Genomic DNA, 20259 nt, shown 5'->3' on the forward strand with positions numbered 1-20259 from the left:
TTATTAAACGGTTTGTCTTTGTAACCTTTTTACCTTTTTCCTGGATTTTCTAGTAGCAGGTTTTCTTGCCTCCTTTAATACCTGCTGTACGTCCTCACAAAATAGCTGCCTAAAAGGTATGGAGATTCTACTATCCAAAGCTACAATTCAAAATGGAAAGGGATGAGAATGCTGATGAAGTTGGGGGAAATTCAAGAAATAAGGAAAGAGTGGGATTTTAGTTGCATACCTTTAAGGAGAATAACAAAAGTAATAAAGAATACTATATTCATGAAGTCCATCTATCCTCAATTCCTTTTTCCTATTTTGCACATGGGATAGGGGTGTCACTTCAACAGTGAATCATCCCGAGCCAAGGTTTATACCGTCGGGTGGCTAGCCCTGCCGTGGTAATTCAACCATGCCACTCTTTCACATACACACTCACACCTACGGCCAACTGAGTGTCCGATTCACCTACTGCATGGCTTGGGAATGTGGGAAGAAACCGCAGCACCCAGACAAAACCCACACAACCACAGGGAGGATATGCAGACTCCTCACAGAAAGCAGCCCAGCTGAGAATCAAACCAGAGAACCTCCTGCTGTGATGTGACAACACTAGCCAACTCACCACTGCAGCCGCCTACATTATCCTTTCTGCAACTTTATGAATTCAGTCATAATCATTTATGTATTATGATTATATTCATAAAGTAGCAGAAAGTATAGCAACTACACCAACAAAGAAACTGAAAAAGAAGATTCTGTCAATAGGGATGGCTGCAATTGGGGTTACAGAGAATAGGCAAGAGGGGGTTGGAATTTAATGGAGGAACCTAGCGAAGGAACCAAGGTACTGGGAGCAAATAACTGGTGAGGGAAAGGTAATTGAATGGGATATGAAGACACATGGACTAGACTAGAAACTGCCTTCCATGTCAGGGACTGATATCAGAGTATAGGCAAAGAGACAGGCATAGGAGAATTCTAAGAAAAAGACTTGCACTGTTTTTTAGTTGAATCTAGAACAGAAGCTGCGGTTAAAAATGGACAATTAGTAAGGCATACAGAATATTGCACAATAACTATAGGAATCAATCAGTGGGGGGTCAGAAAATATTGGGAAGTGAGATTACATAAGCAATTCACAAAAATAATAGGACGACAAATGTATGGCTCCCAAATATACAACAAATTCTAGAAGATTTAGGATTTTGCCTGGAAGTGTTTGCAAAGGTAATTTTATACCCCAAATGACTCCAATAACTTTAAATTGTGAGTTTGACAGTTGACCATTCTAAAAATAAGTGCTGCAAAAGAATATATTTGTTTCCCAAATCTAACCATTCCTTCCCTGTCAAAGGGACGACAGCTGGAATTAACCATGTGTTTAGCAGCAGCTGAGTTCAGCAGAGAAATAACTGCTTGGACTCATCTGGGATTAGCATACAGAAACTTTTTAAGATTGGGGAACTTCATACAATCTGCTTTTTGGGGGGGGGGGTCAGACAAGTTAAAGGCTGACACAAAAACATTATCCAATGCTGAAACACCAAGAGGAACTGGAGTAGGTTCTTTAAAAATCCAGTTGCAATAAATCCTAAAGCTGCAGAGATTGTGGACTATCATAATGTTCCCACTGAAACAACGGATTCATTCTGGAAATAGTTTCTGAAAATGAGAATCCTTCAATGGGACTGGTAAAAGGCACACTTTCCTCAGAATCTGAATCAGGAACCGGAGGAGAAAAAAAAGTTGTCCTTTCACAATCATTTTGAAGTTCAAAATCTTGAACTCTTCAGAAAATGAATCCCTTTTTCTCTTGCCAAAAAGACGTGAAATGGAAAATCCTTAACCAGACTCTGAGCTAAGCTCAATAAATCAGTCCTGTCCAAAGTAAACACAGGAAGGCAGATGTCAAAGTTTTTCTTTTTTTTCACAAGAGTTTCTAAAGGAGCAGACCATGGGGACAGTAATCAATTCTGCCTAGGCAGAGAGACATTCAAGAATTCCCTGCTCCTATTCACAAGACCAACAAGAATGACTCTCCCTTACCCATGAATGGCACACCTAGAGATTTAGAGGACATGTCTAAGTCTATGATGGCTATAGGGGACTACACCAGAGCGACTGAAGGAAAGAAGATGAATGATCTGAGGTACCAGAAATGGACACAGCAGAGTTACCTTGGCAGCTCGCTGTAGTAGTAAAGACTGTTCATTAATTTTCCTCTTTTTTTGGCTGAAGATGGAAGATCTGATAGGCTATTCCATGGTTAAGCTGGCTCCCTGATTCATGGGGAAGCCTAGCAACAGTAATTAGTAAAACAGGTAAGTCATTAAAAAATGTCATTTTCCAACAAAAAACATAGTAAAAACACTTGAAAGTCTTACCCCAACCTTAAAGTAAAATAATTTTTACCATGGATAAAATAGTTTTAAATTGCTTTTAACAATGTTTTTTTTACAAACATAAAAAGTAACACTCCTGTTTAAGTCATGTGGCTGTCAATAAGAACACGTTTTGCTAGCTTAAAATTTATAATTACATAGAAAAAGTTCATTTTCTATCATAAAAGTAAAAGTCAGAAGTTTTTTTTTCCCGTGAAGGGAACTTATCTGTCCCAGGAATGTAAAGCCCAGAACAGGAGTGCTCTGAAGGGCTTGGCATCCAAGCAACCTTTTTTATTAAGCTCAGCTCAAGCTGAATAATGGTTTACAGAGGTACAGCTGACTTTAATCAACTCCTGGAGCCCCCTCCCTGATCTGTCACCTCTTAATACTGTTGGAAGACCAAAAAAAGATTTGTGATCTAGTGGCTGTCTGGCATTCCAGAAATGCAAAAGTAAGGTCTGCATTATACCTGCAGCTCCTCTGCTCAGGAGCTCATCCTGTTTATGCATGCCACCCCCCACCGCATTTTCTCCAGGTAGCTGACAGCTAAAAAAAAAAAAAAAATATATAAAACAAAGAAATAAGTTCTTCTCTTTCCTTAAACTTTAGCAAATTGCTTGCTGCATTTATAACAAGCAGTTGCTCCAGTTTATGTACAAGGAACACAGAGTGCTAAATCTCTTACGTTACTAAAAAAAACACTTTGATTTGAACTTTAGCAAACTACAGCTGCTACAGTTTACACCATGCATGGACAACTACAGCAACTCCATAAAACAGAAGCAGAAACAGAAAAAAACTCCTTTTTTTGATCTATAGCAAACTGTTTGCTCCATTTGTAACAAGCAGACACTACAGTGAGCCCACACACGGAGTGCTAGTGTTCATTTCTGATTTTAAAAAAATAAAAAAAATGTTTTTTTTTTCTTTTTGAATGCATCAAATTTTGTGTTACATTTGTAACAAGCAGTTTCTACAGTCAGACCACACATGGACTACTACAATGCTCAGTTGTGACTGCAAATACAATGCCAGCATTTAATAGTTGACTTGCGTTATTACTAAAGATCTGTGGGGATCACCTGACTGATCCCCCTAACACTTTGTGCATTATTGATGGTTTGGATGCATGGAAAGTGCCCTTAAAGCTTTGGAATATGCAGGATACAATCTGTTGCTCGTCTTGTTTCACAAATAAAGATGAACAGGCGGGGTAGATCGCTTATATGCTTTATTACATAGAAACACATCAGGATGGATAGCAGCAGTACAAAATATAAACAAACTGATTGACAGACTACCCAGATATACATGCTTACATCTCAAGAGCTTACTACAAAATGGCAGTCAGGCTTGCACATGCTCAGTATTTATACACTTGTGCAAGTCCCTAGAAAGTTTCTTAGAGGTATACATACATTTGTCTCGACAGAAGTCACTGTACAGGTGAACCAAGATGTGTATCATGAGGAACATTTCTGACATTCAGGAAAACATCACTATTGACTCATTTCGACTTCTCTAGTAATTGTTTTGCACTTTGAATTGCACATACTGCCAAACCATTTCACTGTAGATACTCAGGGCTACTCGTAACATAAGCAAAGGTAAAGTCCCACTCTTCAGCAAATCTTTTGAACTGTTGGCTTGTAAACTGTGTACCCCACTGTCAGAAATCACTTTGTGCGGACTACCATGGACTGCAAAATGACACCATCTTAGTAATGACATTACCGGATGCGAGATTAGGAAGTAGGTCAATCTCGAACTAATCTGAAAAAGATTCTACCACCACCAAGAAATTTTGACCGTTCCATTCAAAAATTTCCATATCTACTGTAGACCAAGGTAGTTCAGGAATCTGGTTTAGCTGAATTGGTTCTTTCTGTTGATGTGGCTTAATAGTATTACATACAGAAAAAGATGCAAGTACTCTCTCAATATCATGTGACATAGAAGGCCAAAATACTAGTCCTCTCACCCTTCTTTTGGTAGAGTCTACTCCTAGGTGACCATGATGTAAGATAGTAATATACTCTTGTTGCAAGGATTTTGGAACAATCACTTTTGGACTTTTCATGATAATACCATTGTCAGACAAAATCTCATCTCTGTAAGGAAAATATGGTTGCACTTCTACCGGTAAGCAAGATTTTTTGACAACCATCCTTGACTGACAAAGTGGTTGAGCTTCTGAAGAACTGGATCTGAGGCTGTATGACTTTTAAGCTCAAGATATGTTGAAGAAAAACTTCTCACGTCCATGACTTCAAAATCAAGTTTCTCATTTTCATGCTGCTCAGCGGTATTTCTGGGCAATCTGGATAAAGTATCAGCAAAATAAAGAAGTTTGCCTTTTGTGTAGACAAGATTGAAACTGTACTTTTGCAATTTGAGATCATGTGTTGCAATCTGGCAGGAGCTGTATGCATAGGCTTTCTCAAAATACTGACTAGAGGTTGGTGATCTGTTTCAATCTGGATAGGTCAACCAAAAATATAATCATGGAACTTTGAACATGCAAACACAATTGCCAACAGTTTTTTTTCTATCTGAACATACTGCATTTCAGTTTGTGTGAGAGTTCTGAATGCATAGGCTAGGCTACTGGTCTACCCTCTTGAAGAATGACTGCACCAGGATCAAATTTTGAAGCATCACAAGAAACAGTAACTGGTTTGTGAACATCATAGTATCTGAGAGTTGGTGGACTGGCAATTTTCTGTTTCAGGATATCAAATGTTCTTTGGTGGTGTTCTAACCATGACCAGGATACATCTTTGTGTGTCAGCTCTCTAAGCGGTGCAGAAAGTGGGCTTAAGTCTGAAATGAACTTGCCAAGATACTTAACTATGTCAAGAAAACATTGTAGGGCTTTGTACATCGTCTGGAGCGGGCATCCCGAGAACAGCAGTTTGCTAGGAAGGATCTGGTCGTAAGCCTGAACTGGTAAATAAATGACCAACATAAGTAACTTCTTGTAGTCTGAATCTGCACTTCTAAGGATTCAACTTAAAATTCACTTCAAATGCTCTTTCCAGAACATTCTTGAGGTTTCTGTCATGGTCTGCTTGACAATTACCTCCTATTATAATACCTCCTACTACAATATCATCTACCATAATAGCACACGGATACCCCAAAAAAATTTGCTCTATTGTACGCTGAAGACTTCATGGGCAGAATTTCTCAAAAATGGCATGCTCAAAAATGTGTACCTGCCAAAAGGAGTACTGACAATGGTTAGCAAAGTAAAATTTGTCAAAATGAACTCTCTGCATCTAAGACAGAAAAAACAGTGGCATTTTGCATGACAGCAGCAACTTCTTCGACTGTTTGCATTGGATGAGGAGGTCTTTTCAGTGTTTTGTTCAAATCTCATGGATCAATACATACATTGATATAATTTGAGCTTTTCTTATGAGCTATGACCATGGAAGATACCCCCTCAGTTGGTTCATCTACTGGATAAATTATACCTTGCTGCACCATTTTATCTAACTCAGTTTTGACTCTGTTCTGCATAGCTACTAGAACTTTCCCAGCTGGCCTGACAACTGGACTAACCTCTGGGTGTAACTTCATGGAGTACACAACGGGGAGATTGCCTAGTTTGTCTTTGAAAAGATCAGCATAGGTAGAGAAAATAAACTGGGTGAAATTATAACAGTGGTCTTTTAAACTAACATGATGGACTTCCTTATTAAATGAAAACAGTCCCATTTTCAAACTGTCTCTAAGACCTAATAATGATTGTACATGCCTTTTAAACACACAAAATTGCAAGTTATAGCTGTTCCAACCATAGTAACATGAAAGCACTACTGAACCTTCAGTTGAATTTCTTCACCAATATAAGCAACAAACTGCGCACACTTTGCCAAATCAAGCTTCTCACCAGCACATACTCTAGCAAATGTTTCTGCTGATATGTAGGGTCACGGCTTTCCAAGTGATCAACTTGTCTCTTGGAATGTTCTCTTTTAATAAAATAATGAACCCCTTTTGATTTACAAAATCTTTGAAAATGATTCCATTTTTTTTTTACATCTGTGGCACTGCTGACCAAAAGCTAAGCACTTTTCTCTTTTGGATACATGATTGCCACCACAATTGTGACAGCTGACTAGGAGGCTAGGTGAGCATGTGCCCTCAACTCTTATGCTTGTTTGCTGACTCACCACTGTGATTCACTGAGACTGAGTGTACTCTGGAATTTGCTAGAAAGCTATGGGGTTTCCCAGTGAGTGTTGCAGGTCTCCCCATAGCTGCCATGTGCTTGAGCCTGTCTCTTTTAACCATGTGCTGTATACTATCAACATTAGATTTATAAGATACTGGAACCATGCATTTCTCATTTGTAAGCATATTTGTGTGCTTTTCTGTAAGCTCACTTATCTGACAAATCTCAGTGGCCTTAGTTGAAGTTAAATCACTGTCACAAAGCAAAATCTTTATCACACCATCAACTTTATTACCACACACAAGTCTGTCTTATCAGCTCCATCCCTTAAATCACCAAAACTGCATGTTTTAGCTTTGTTTCTCCAATCAGTTATATATTCTGCAAAAGTTTTACCAGGCTTTTGATCTCTTTGGTAAATAAGTGCCTTTTCCCTTGTAATTTTGGGTTACAAATTTCTCTAAATTTATGTTTTAAGCAGTCAGGGTGTGCCCTTTATTCAGCCGGTAGCACTATATGATGGTTTTCTCCCTCTCCTGCAAATACAGCAGGTGCATACCCAAATGAACGTTCCCTTTCGATGGCTTCTCTACCAGGCGAATTAAGCAAAATAAGTGCCTTCGTACGGTCATCTTTATCAGAAAATGCAACTTGTATGAAAATAGCATAATCTTGCTCAAACACTTTCCAATTCTATGCATCATCAAATACAAGTGGAGTAGATTTTCAAAATCCTTCAGCCATGCCAACAAATTGTAGCAAAACACAATGCAATGTAGACCCGCTTGCAATTACACATGAAAGTGTACACACAGCCAGTACCTGTAATAACATTCAGAAGCACAATAAACTCTTCAAAATACTGTACTTTGCAAAATATGCTTTGAAATGGCAGCATTTTGTGAAATAACTGCACTGTAATGCTGCCCATACTTGTTAACACATCATATACTTTGGATATTTTGAATAGCTTTAATTAATGCAAAAAGTACATGCTATGTGCTACTTCGAAAAAAAATGTGGTCGTTTTCTTATTTTATACACTATGTGATTCGGACTATTTCATGCATTTTCCACAGTTATTCAAATATTTTCATCAATATGTCACAGTTTTGGACATTCCGTTTAACTAGAAATTTGTTTAGAATGTTCTGAGTGCTTTGTTTTATATTTTGCCAATAAGAAATCATTTAAGTAAGTCTTGATACCTGAAATTCATTTCTGACCTGTTTTTGGAGTTATACATGCAGCAGGGATGATCCATTCCTCTATATTTCTCCACCATTAACTAAGCTCCTCTCTGTCCTGAATCTGGATCCCACTTTTGACATCATGTTGCTTGTCTTGTTTCACAACTAAAGATGAACAGGTGGCGTAGTTCATTTATATGCTTTATTACATAGAAACACATCAGGCTGGATTAGCAGCAGTACAAAATATAAACTGACAGACTACACCTCAACAGCTTTCTACAAAATGGCAGTCAGGCTCACACATGCTCAGTATTTATACACTGGTGCAAGCCCCTAGAAAGCTTCTTAAAGGTAAACATACATATCGATGATCTTCTTCTTTCGGCTGCTCCCGTTAGGGGTCGCCACAGCAGATCAACTGTTTCCATTTCTTTCTGTCCTCTGCATCTTGCTCTGTCACACCAACCACCTGCATGTCCTCTCTCACCACATCCATAAACCTTACCTTAGGCCTCCCTCTTTTCCTGTTACCTGGCAGCTTTATCCTTAGCATCTTTTTCCCAATATACTCTGCATCCCTCCTCAGCACATGTCCAAACCAGTGTAATCTTGCCTCTCTGGCTTTGTCTCCAAACCTTCCAAAGTGGGCTGACCCTCTAATATACTTATTCCTAATCCTGTCCATCCTCGTCACACCCAGTGCAAATCTTAACATCTTCAACTCTGCCATGTCAAGCTCTGACTCCTGCCTTTTTGTCAAAGCCAATGTCTCCAACCCATATAACATAGCTGGTCTCACTACCCTCTTGTAGACCTTCCCCTTTCATTCTTACTGGTACTAGTCTGAGACAAATCACTCCTGACACTCTTCTCCACCCACTCTATCCTGCCTGTACTCTCTTCTTCACCTCTCTTCCACACTTACCATTACTCTGAACTGTTGATCCCAAGTACTTAAACTCATCCACCTTCGCCACCTCTACTCCATGCATCCTCACCATTCCTCTTATCCTTCCTCTCATTCACGCATATATATTCTGTCTTAGTCCTGCTGACCTTCATTCTTCTCTCTAGAGCATATCTCCACCTCTCCAGGGTCTCCTCCACCTGTTCCCTACTCTCACTACAGATCGCAATGTCATCTGCAAACATCATAGCCCACGGGGACTCCTGTCTGATCTCGTCTGTCAACCTGTCCATCACCAGTGCAAATAAGAAAGAGCTCAGAGCTGATCCTTGATGTAATCCCACCTCCACCTTAAACGCATCTGTCACTCCCATCCCAGACCTCACCGCTGTCACACTACCCTCGTACATATCCTGTACCACTCTTACATACTTCTCTGACACTCCCGACTGCCTCATACACTACCACAACTCCTCTCTAGGCACCCTGTCATATGCTTTCTCTAAATCCACAAAGACACAATGCAGCTCCTTCTGACCTTCTCTGTACTTCTCCATCAACACTCTCCGAGCAAACATCGCATCTGTAGTGCTCTTTCCTGGCATGAAACCATACTGCTGATAACTAATCATCACCTCCCTTCTTAACCTAGCTTCCACTACTCTTTCCCATAATTTCATGCTGTGACTGATCAGTTTAATCCCCTCTGTAGTTACTACAGCTCTGCACATCACCCTTATTCTTAAAAATCAGTACCAAAACATTTTTTCTCCATTCTCAGGCATCCTCTCACTTTCCAAAATTTCATTAAACAATCTAGTTAAAAACTCCACTGCCATTTCACCTAAACACCTCCATGCTTCCACAGGTGTCATCTGGACCAAAAGCCTTTTTGTTCTTCATCCTCTTCATTGCTATCCTTACTTCCTCCTTGCTAATCCACTGCACTTCATGATTCACTATCCGCACATCATCCAACCTTCTCTCCCTCTCATTCTCTTCATTCATCAACCACTCAAAGTACTCTTTCCATCTGCTCAACACACCCTCCTCGCTTGTATGTTTCCCTCATTATCCTTTATCACCCTTACCTGCTGCACATCTTTACTAGCTCAGTCCCTCTGTCTAGCCAATCAGTATAGGTCCTTTTCTCCCTCCTTAGTGTCCAACCTTTTATACAACACTTCATACGCCTTATCCTTAGCCTTTGCCACCTCTCTCTTTATACGCTTGTCTACTTTCTTCATCTCTGTGACAATCCCACTTCTTCTTTGCCAACCTCTTTCTCTGTATACTCTCCTGTACTTCTTCATTCCACCACCAGGTCTCCTTGTCCTCCTTCCTCTTTCCAGATATCACAACAAGCACCTTTCTAGCCATCTCTCTTACTAGCTCTGCTGTAGTTACCCAGCTATTCGGTAAATCTTCACTGCCACCCAGTGCCTGTCTTAACTCTTCCCTGAACAGCACCTCACAATTACCCTTTTTCAATTTCCACCATTTGATCCTTGGTGCTGCCCTCACACTCCTCCTCCTCTTCTTGATCACCACTGTCATCCTACAAACCACCATCCTATGCTGCCTAACAACACATTCCCCTGCCACCACTTTACAGTCTCCAATCTCCTTCAGACTGGCCCTTCTACATAAGATATAATCCACCTGTGTGCACCTTCCTCCACTCTTGTATGTCACCCTATGCTCCTCCCCTCTTGTTAAAATACGTATTCATCACAGCCATGTCCATCCTTTTCACAAAATCCACTACCATCTGACCTTCTGCATTCCTTTGCTTAACACCATACCTACCCATCATTTCCTCATCCCCTCTGTTCCCTTCACTAACATGCCCATTGAAATCTGCTCCAATCACCAGTCTCTCACCCTTGGGTACAGTCATCACCACTTCATCCAACTCGGTCCAAAATTTTTCTTTCTCATCCATCGCACATCCCACTTGTGGAACATATGCACTAACAACATTCATCATTACACTGTCAATTCACATACATATTGATCTACACAACCTATATAGCTAAATCCAACACAATCCAATATGATAATCACCTAGTAGTATTCCAACATCCTCAGACCAGTTTCTAAAGACACTTTTCATCTACATCTTGGTTAACCAAAATAGATGCCATGAAGTCTAATGATTACTTAGCTTTGCCCCTCAAAATCACTCCATTTTTCAATCTTTTTCACAATTTTCACCCTTAAATCACCAAATTAACTCTCATACATACAAAAAAACAAAAGCTCTAGCATACTCTTTTGCTTTAAACTTAATGCTACCAACAAAATACAAATCAGCTAAAGGTGTGACAGGAAAAAAACATCAATTTTCTAAAATGCCACAAGAGCTCTATGCTCCCATTGAAAGACAGTTGTATGAAATAACCTCAAACTCAGAAATAAAAACATTGCAATTTTTACTGGTACGTCCTGCAGCCTACTGCTATCTTACTATCAGGTGATATGCATCTTTGTCCATGTCCTACACAGAAAGCACAAAGTAGAAGTAAAAAAAAAAAAAATAGCATTGTATATACAGCTGGCTCATCTTATACTAGTCTAATATCCTGGTTATCTGTAAAATTACATCCGTGATTCACAAATCTTGTTGCGTGGTTACAATACCTTGACAGCAAACAGTGATCCTACAGGGACCAAAGGCAGTGCTAGTAGCAGTCAGAAAAATTAAATGATTTATGCTTGAAATGCAGATGAGGGACTCCATGCAGATAAAGTTATAAGCAATAAGCTGTAGTGAGGGCCACAGGGGAGTGCTAATCTTCAAGTGGAAGACAGGAGTGTGAGCGAGCCTGAGCACCCACAAATCAAGGAAATGCTAAATACTTGTGGAGATAGGAAGGCCATTTCTGAACTGGAACTGACCTAGGACTGGGTCATAGCCTGCTCTTTAAATATGTCTGACAATGCTCAGGTAGAGGCCTGCAACTACAAATCATTGAGACACAGCAAAAACAGTCATGAGTAAAAGCTGTTTTATACATTAGGACAGGAGTGTTATAATTATATTAACACATGCCAGTGTGAGACCCATATCTATCATACCAGTTATCAAGTTTAAAAGTGTAACAAGTTTCCTAAAACATCAAGTGATATGCAAGAACAAAGCTGGGCAGTGTGACTACTGAAAACATTAGGTGAATAACACAAATATGGAAGTTAATAGCAAACAGACTGCTTTAAAAATGCTTGCTGTATTTCTACTGCATGCAAAATCAAACAAGAAACTGTTACAGTATTTACATATTTATACAGTTACATGGAAGAATAATAAGAATACATGAAAACCAGTATGTGTGTTATCCGCATATAAAACTACTACTCAAAAAGAAATGCATTTAAACCTGCCTAGAATATATACATCGGTGTAGGTAGTAGCATTATTACCTCATACTAAGAGGTTCTCTGGTTTGGTTCTCAGCTGGGAAGCCCTCTGCATAATGTATTTATGTCCTGTTCATGTATATGCTCCCTTGTTTTCCCCCCACATTCCAAAGATATGCAAATAGGCAGACTGGTCACTCAACTGCCCATGGATGTATCAGTGGCATGTTTGGTACAGAAGAAAGGCATGGCAATCTAGTTCTGTTACTTACGTAGTAAACTATGTGGATGATGGCAACTTTTCATGGGGGTTACTATAGGAGTTGGATGTGACTGCATAGATGAATGGATAATAAGCGCAATACAGATGTGAGATATTCATTAGCTTGATTTTAAATATGTTCTGATATTTATATATTAACAAACTATCTAGGGTAAGTGTATTTCATTTCAAAACCCAAAACATTTTCTTCTTTTATTCAGGACTTTAACTCATAAAAATGGAACTGGTCATTAGTCTAAAAAAATTAACTGTCAATGAAGACTAGCAGCAAAATACATATGACCACCTAAAAGGGGATATTACTGTTCTCCTTTGCACTATCCCTAGCAGGCCTTTGTAGTCACAGTTTTAGATAAGACTGTATGACGTGTAGATTTTTTACAATAGCACACCAGTAAATCAGTGTAAAACCTTGCATAAGATGTCAGAAGTTCATGAGTCTCAAGTTAAAGATAAAAAATATTTACAGTATGGCCATCATGCAAATACTGCACATTTTACAAATACAAAAACTCATTTCTTAACAGTGTCTCTTTTAATATTAGCATATCATTTCTGATGTTCTTATGTTCAACTGGAATTGCGAACAAAGTCTGGACAAACCTTAGAAAATTGTTTTGTTTTTTTTTTTTTTTTGCCTTTTTTTCTTCTAGAACTCAGGCTAGATAATCATTTTTCATAAATCCAAGAAAAACTGAAATAAGTTGCAAGGGCAATCAATAAAACCAGACTGAGGGTGTTGATGCTATGTCAACATCCTATTAAAGTTTTTGATTTTGTTACTAGGCTTAAGGCCAAGAAAGACTATCAAGAAACTGAGACATCACCCAGCACTGGTATGAAAATAGAAGAGTCTCCAGTAAGTATAAAATTGCGTATAAATAAGCACAAATATTTTCATTTAGTTTAAAACACCTTTCACAACTTGACTACAGGTAAAAACACAAAACGTTTGAATCTAGCCCCTCCAACAGCTCAACCAAAGTATATAAATAACTATGCATAATTAGGAAATAAAATGCATTGCATATGAACAGCACTGGAATGGTGCATAAGCATCTGTGGTAAAATAAGATCCGTTGCCTTCTCACTATCAAAATCATCCAATAACTGAAGCACAGTCAATAACCACATGACTAACAGAGCGTACCAGAAAGGTTTCATTTGGTGGCTGGCAGTGGTGATGGCATTAAATCAAATTCAGCCAGCGATACACAAGAAGAGAAAGCAAACAAAATCCCAACAGAAGCCATCAGCAAGGCTCATAGCCTATCCCAGATAAGTATGTTACACAAAAGGCTAACAGGAAAATGATCTAGTAAATGTTAAGCTTTCCAATGCAAAAAATGGCACATCGCAAAATGCAAATCAACATATTTAATTCTCACCAATAAATGCTGAAATTTCCCATTATTCCTCAATTTGCATCCATGAAGGTAAAAACAGCAATGTATAAGCAGCCTAGTATTGAAAGGCACTGATCTTAAGTACTAAAATTACATTTTCTGCACTGAATCACCAAATTAAGAGAGAAATTCAGTGACTAAAATTAAGCAAGTTTTTACACAGCAAAGCATTTTCATACCTGAATAGGAAGCAGACTTTATAGATGAGACCTGCTTGAACTGTGCACTTTTGCTAGTAGATGCTTCCAGACTCTGAGGCATCGCTTTAAGAAAGAAGTCTGCAACTGTCATCAGAAACTCCATGCTGGCACAGACGTAAAGCTTCTCAAGAATCGCAGTGATCAAGTTTTCTTTTTTCTCCTGTTTGTATGTTATATCAATGATCACGTGGTCATCTGGAGCTGTCTTCTTGTCAATCATCCTACAAAATAAATAATAGCAACATTTTTGTACAAAATGGCTACATATTATGTGCCTGTATGCATACATACACAAACACATATATATATATATATATATATATATATACATACACATATTCACACACACATATACATACCTATATATACCACACACTTTCTGCATACATGTAGCTGAAGAAGAGAAAGAGGCAATAAATCCCCCCCCCCAGTAACAAGTAACTCTCTGGACACAGTATAGTTCTGTATCCCCAAACTACAACACTACAATTTATTCCACTGATGCCTAATAACCCTAGATATCTCCCCCTACTTTTCCAGGGGAATGGAATGTGCCATATGTGCAATTCCTAGAAAGGAGTGAGTGCTATCACTGTTGTCAAAGAATCTTGATAATTAAGCAAATATGAAAAAAATAAAATAATTAAGCAAATATGTATATCTTCAAGGAAGGTCAGGATACACCTGAAGCTCCGATATTTTATTTAAGTGTCCAACATTGAGGAGAGCAACCCCAGTACTGTTTGAATCGGAATCTGCTGTGAAGGTCTGCTCATGGGTTGAACATTTCCTAAAAAAAAATGGTCCCCTAGGGGACAATAAATTTTCTAACCAGTATGCAAAAGCCACAAGCTAAAAAGTGCAAACCATCCCTGTAGAAGCGGGAGGGTGCAATGACCATGTGATCTCAAGCAGACACTCACTGGATCCCCTAGAATATCAATTAACAAGGCAATTATTGTAGACAATTATTTTATCAATGAGTTTAGGCATCTTGTATCCCCCTTAGAGAAAACTGCTTAAGGTTATTCACTCCCACAAGGGTGACAGCAAGAACAAAATCATATTTGGGATGGTCTGATCTTAGCACCACTGCCAGTAACTCTTCCCTTATGCAGTCTGGCAATTGCTGTGTCTACACGTCTTTTGATAGAATCAGCTATAAGCAGAACTTCAGTATTACAAGCATGCTTATGTGACCTTATGGATTTGGGCTTGAAGTTGGGATACCCACAGAATGTGAGTTTGTAGGTATAGGTATTGTATCTAAATGACTGAGATCTTATGTGTGTGCTGGGGAGAATTAGGCAAGGACTTCTTGACTATCTCAGCAGAAACAGTAAAAGAGGTGTGAGACTGTTCCCTGACAATGGTGGTAGTAGAGGGTGACATACTTGCAGGCCAAGTAAGTAAATACATTTCACACAGGTAGCACTGAAACACTGCACAACTAGTTAAACGTTTGTAAACTGCCTATTTTATGACAACAGACTGGTCAGGTGAGAGGCAAGATCAGCTTGGAGCTCCATAGCGATAGATATTTGAAAGACTTAGTCAAGTTAGAGTCCTAATAATTGCAGGGATTGGTACAAGCAGCTTAAGTTCATCAACAGTCTGGCTCCAACTAGAACAAAAAGAATAAAGAATAACCCTACTCCTTAGTTACCACCTCAAACCGGACACCTAATTTATGAAACAGATAAGAGCTTGGAGTGAATGGTTAAAAATCTACGTCTCCCCAAAACTTACAACACGTTAACTCATCCCCTCCAGTACAGCTCTTTTGAGTCTGTACCTCTAACTCCTAGAGGGTGTGGCTTGAGCCTTTAAAAGAAATTAGGTTATCACCTTACAGCTCTAACAAATACTCATTGACAGAGGTCAAATATCAATACAATTGTTTGCCATCATGTATGCTTTCAGATAAAATATTCTTATACTTTGTATGTAGCATGGTTGCGGAATTATTAATGCAAATATGAACAAGCAATATTTGCCGCCTAGAGGCACGGGAAGAGGTAACTGCAGAAATGCCTGGAGGCGCAATCAGCTGTAATGAGTTACTATGCAACAGTAAGGGAGACTATTGCAGACAAGAATATCTACTTCAGTAACCCATTACTAAATCAGTCATCCAACACTGAAAAATTCTGGTGGTCTGTTAATATACTTCACCCTGGAACATCAACTACGTCTAATCCTGCCCCAAAAAACACTTCCCCAGAAATAGCTTCTCGATTTAACATACATTTTTTTTAGAAAGCATTAAAGACCTTACTAAAGATTTTCTTCCCAACAATCCTGATATGCCCTCTCCCTCAGACTGCAACACCCCCCATTTCACCCTAAAACCCATCCCAACCTCCTACATCAAATTGTTACTAATTAAACTGACACCCTGTTCTCCTTCAGTAGATAATGTCCCAGAAGAATAACCCAGGCTTGCTGCCAGTTCCTTAGCCTATCTTGTGTCTTTTCTAATTAACTGATCTATCAAGAAATCATACACTCCTTATCTACAGAAAAAAATTTCAATCATCCCCCTTCATAAAGGGGGAACCTCATCTAATATAACCAATTCCAGACCTATTGCTTTGTCAAAAATCCTGGAGAAGTGTATTCACAAGCAACTTCAACATATTCTTAGAGAAAACTCCCGACTCCCACACAAGATGGCTTTAGACCTGCCTATAGCATTACCAAGGCCTTATTAACTTTTACTGACACTATTAACAAAGCCATAAACAAAGGCAAACTTGTTTCCTCTGTATTCCTTGATCTCTCTAAAAGCTTTTGATCTAGTCTTTCACAAAAAAATACTCCAACAACTGTCTTCCCGTGGGCTATCACAACCCACACTACTATAGTTTAATAACCACTTAACCAAAAGATACCAGTCTGCTAAATGGCTCTCCACTTTTTCTCCCTTCCATCCTGTCATACTTGAGTGCCACAGGGCTCCATTCTCACCCCTCTACTCTAATTTATTCACTAACAATTTACAAAACTCCACTCAGCAAGCTTTTCTCGTACAATGCAGTGATGATTCTACCCTAATATGCATTTACAACAATCTAATACATCCTCAAAGAATTAGTCAAGAAGCCTTTAACTCTGCTGAAAGTTGGCTAGAGAATAATCACCTAGTAATAAATCCCCAAAAAAACTTTTTTTTTTTTTTTACAAAATGCCAATTACCATGAAAAAAACAACTTTAACATTTTTCCTTAAATAATACCACAATTAAGTTACCCCACTTACAAAACTACATGGCATGACAAACAACAATCTTAAATTCGATTTACACATCCACAAAAGCATCATGAAAAATCACCAGGCACCCAACAAAGAGTAAAGAAATTCCATACAGACTCTGCTAGGGTAACTCTAGTCACCACTTATCCTCTCTCCTATATGGAGCCCCTGTCATGACCACCTTCAAGTCTCAATTCTAAATTTCATCAGTGCTATAACAAAGATGCCAGACTGACTTGCAACAAACTTTACTGGACCCATCATTGTTAAGCACTAAAAACAATTAACTGACTCTAGCTTCTTCACCACCTATCTTATACTCAGGTTACCTTAACCCATAAAATCATCCATACGTCATCCTCCTACCCAGAAATTAGACCCCTTCTCCAATACTACCTTCCAAATCGCCCCCTTTGGTTAAATAGTAAACTGTTTACCATCCACAAACCACAAAGGGCTGCTGGAGTCGGTCTCTATTTCAATAGTGCAGCTAGAACTTGGAATAAAAATCCTGTATCAGTCAGTTCTATTATACACCGTCATCATTTTAAACCATTACTAAAAGACTTGTTCTCTGCTTCCCGACTCTGTCCCTGCTCCTCATCTGGGACACAGCTCCCTATCACCCTTCATTACCTTTCTTATATCTCCCTTTAAAGCACTAAAGCCTGCTTATCCCCTTCTAATACCTCACTGTACTGTACTTAAACTATTACTGCTACTTCCAATTAGCAAAAACAAATTACTATTCTCACTACTACTCTGTTAACACTCAGACTGCCTTATCTCCTCTAATGCTTCTTAAATTACTCCTACCTATCTTATACACCAATCTGTAAAGCCTCATTACAAGGCTTGTAAATTTAATGTTTGTGAATATCAATACAAATTTTATTATGCCACTTTTATGCTATGTATTCACTGAAAGTACATTATAAAACGTGTTGTTGTAAATACTGACTGCATAAAATATGATGAGCTTTTCATCCTGGGCCTCCAACGAAAAGGGTACTTGTGCCCAGTTGGACTTTCCCAGTAAACAAATGTCAATAAATAAATAAATGTACAATTTGAAGGCAAGTGTCTAAAGTGTCAATAGATGGCTTAGGTAGACAGATGTCATGTCTGCTAAGGAGTGGCAGGGTTTGTTAGGTACTGAAAATAATAGTTATGCTTGGTGTGATGATTGTTCGTGGAGGAGAATGAGGTACAATTGTACCTAGTGCTAATGCAGGGATGATTTGGCTCAAAAGTGGAGTACCAAAAATATGGGACAGATTAAGGTAAAAACTAGATGGGGATGTTGAAGCAGCTAATGCTGAATACAAACAATCTACCAAAAATGGTACTGCATACAACAGTAACACAGGTGTACAAAATTAAGCATAACAAGTGTTTAAAGGGATCTGCAGCAAGCAAAGTCTGACAGTGAAAACAGTCTGCTAATTTAGAGAGTCAGTAAGAACAGTCTAACATCAGTCTGCCAACAGAAAAGATCTAGGTACACACTCATGTGCTATAGCACAGCAGTGTGATCAAAGAAGTAAACCAGAAGAAAAAAAATACAAAAGGCACTGTATGGCAGACAGTAGTAGCGTGCAAAAGACTGTACAATAACCGTGAACAGTGCAAAAGCAAATCCATTTAACAGCACCCAGTACAATAGCAGGGAGTAGTTCAACAGTGATAATATGTTAAGTAGCAGCAATAATAAAACAGTAAACTAAGCAAGATCACTACAAGTGCAAAACAGTGAAACACTACATAACAGTACAACAAGCAGACGAAACAGAAGTACAAGGAAACAAAAATGAAATGGCAGTCATCCTAGTTATGATCAGTAAAACTGCAAGACAGTGCAGTAGACAGGGAATAATATAAAATGTACATGAAAAGAAACATGGAAGAGCTCTCAGGTCATGAGGCCCAGGCAGGTATGACCCTAGCCCTGAGTAGCATCCTGCCTTCGCCCAGAATGATATCACAGTATAAGGACAAAATGATTGACTTCAACAACTGGCTACGCTTCTGGTGTCATTCAAAGGGGATCCAGTATCTGTCTGCCTGGGACGACATGATTGACAAACCACGATGCTTTGCCAGAGATGGTCTGCACCTATCGCTCCTAGGATTCAGGTTACTGGCTAAAGCTCTTGCCACCCCTATAGTGCCTTTTTTAGGCAAGGTTCAAAGGACAAAATCACCATCGTAACCGATACAAGCATTCAAAATCTGAAGGTAATGCTACTCAATGCTAGAAGTCTAAACCTCAAAATGCACTCTCTCGAGGGATCCCTAAAAATGGGGAACATCGATATCTGTGCGGTAACTGACACCTGGTTCAAGGTTTCAAAGAGCACCCCTGCAATACCAGGCTACAACTCTTACAACACTTTTCGGCCACCAAACACCAAGACCAAAACACTAAAGCTGGAGGAGTGCCCATATTCACCAAGGATACTCATCTCCAGGCCAGTTGCCCAACACAATGCATCTGAAATTCTCCAGGTGCAACTAACACTAGGTAAGACTGCAATCCAAATTGTAGCTTACTACTAATCCCCAACCATGCCCCAAGATTCTCACTACACCTTTCTAAACATAGTGGAAAATATTAAGATACAACCAAACACCCTAATATTGGGTGATTTCAACTACCCTGCCATTTAACTGGGAAAACTACTCGGGTACCAACACCTTTTCCCAACGGTTCCTGGAATTCATAAATTCCAATGCCCTGGATCAAATATCCATTGTCCCACCAGGGGCTCCAATATCCTAGACCTGGTCATTACCAACATGGGAGATAGATGCTCCACACCAGTGGTCACCCTCTCATTGGTCAGGTCTGACCATAAGTTAATTACCCATGACATCCAGATCCCACCCCCCACCCCCCAGTGAGGAAACCTTCGTAAAAAATTTCTCCAAAGCCAACTTCATGCTACTCAAGTCAGAAGTGACAAACTTCATGACACCCATGCAGATGGGAGCTGAAAGTTTGACTGCTGAATCTTACACTAAGGCACTGTATGAGCACATCCACTCGTGCATAAATCCTGTCATCCAAAATAGAACCAAGAAGCTCTCCTCCAAA

At 39.1% G+C, this 20259-nt stretch overlaps 1 protein-coding gene across 1 annotated transcript in view; it reads right to left on the reverse strand.

The window, feature by feature from the left end:
• VPS13C (vacuolar protein sorting 13 homolog C) overlaps positions 1-20259 on the reverse strand; it is a 6956796-nt gene that overhangs the window by 2701760 nt on the left and 4234777 nt on the right. Inside the window, exon 51 of the mRNA XM_044076309.1 lies at positions 13887-14128. Within this exon, the coding sequence (XP_043932244.1) occupies positions 13887-14128 (242 nt within the window). The remainder of the gene's footprint in view (positions 1-13886; positions 14129-20259) is intronic.

This window comes from Protopterus annectens, chromosome 7.part0 (assembly GCF_019279795.1).
Source record: "Protopterus annectens isolate FY-2018-M chromosome 7.part0, PAN1.0, whole genome shotgun sequence".
Lineage (NCBI taxonomy): Eukaryota > Metazoa > Chordata > Ceratodontiformes > Protopteridae > Protopterus > Protopterus annectens.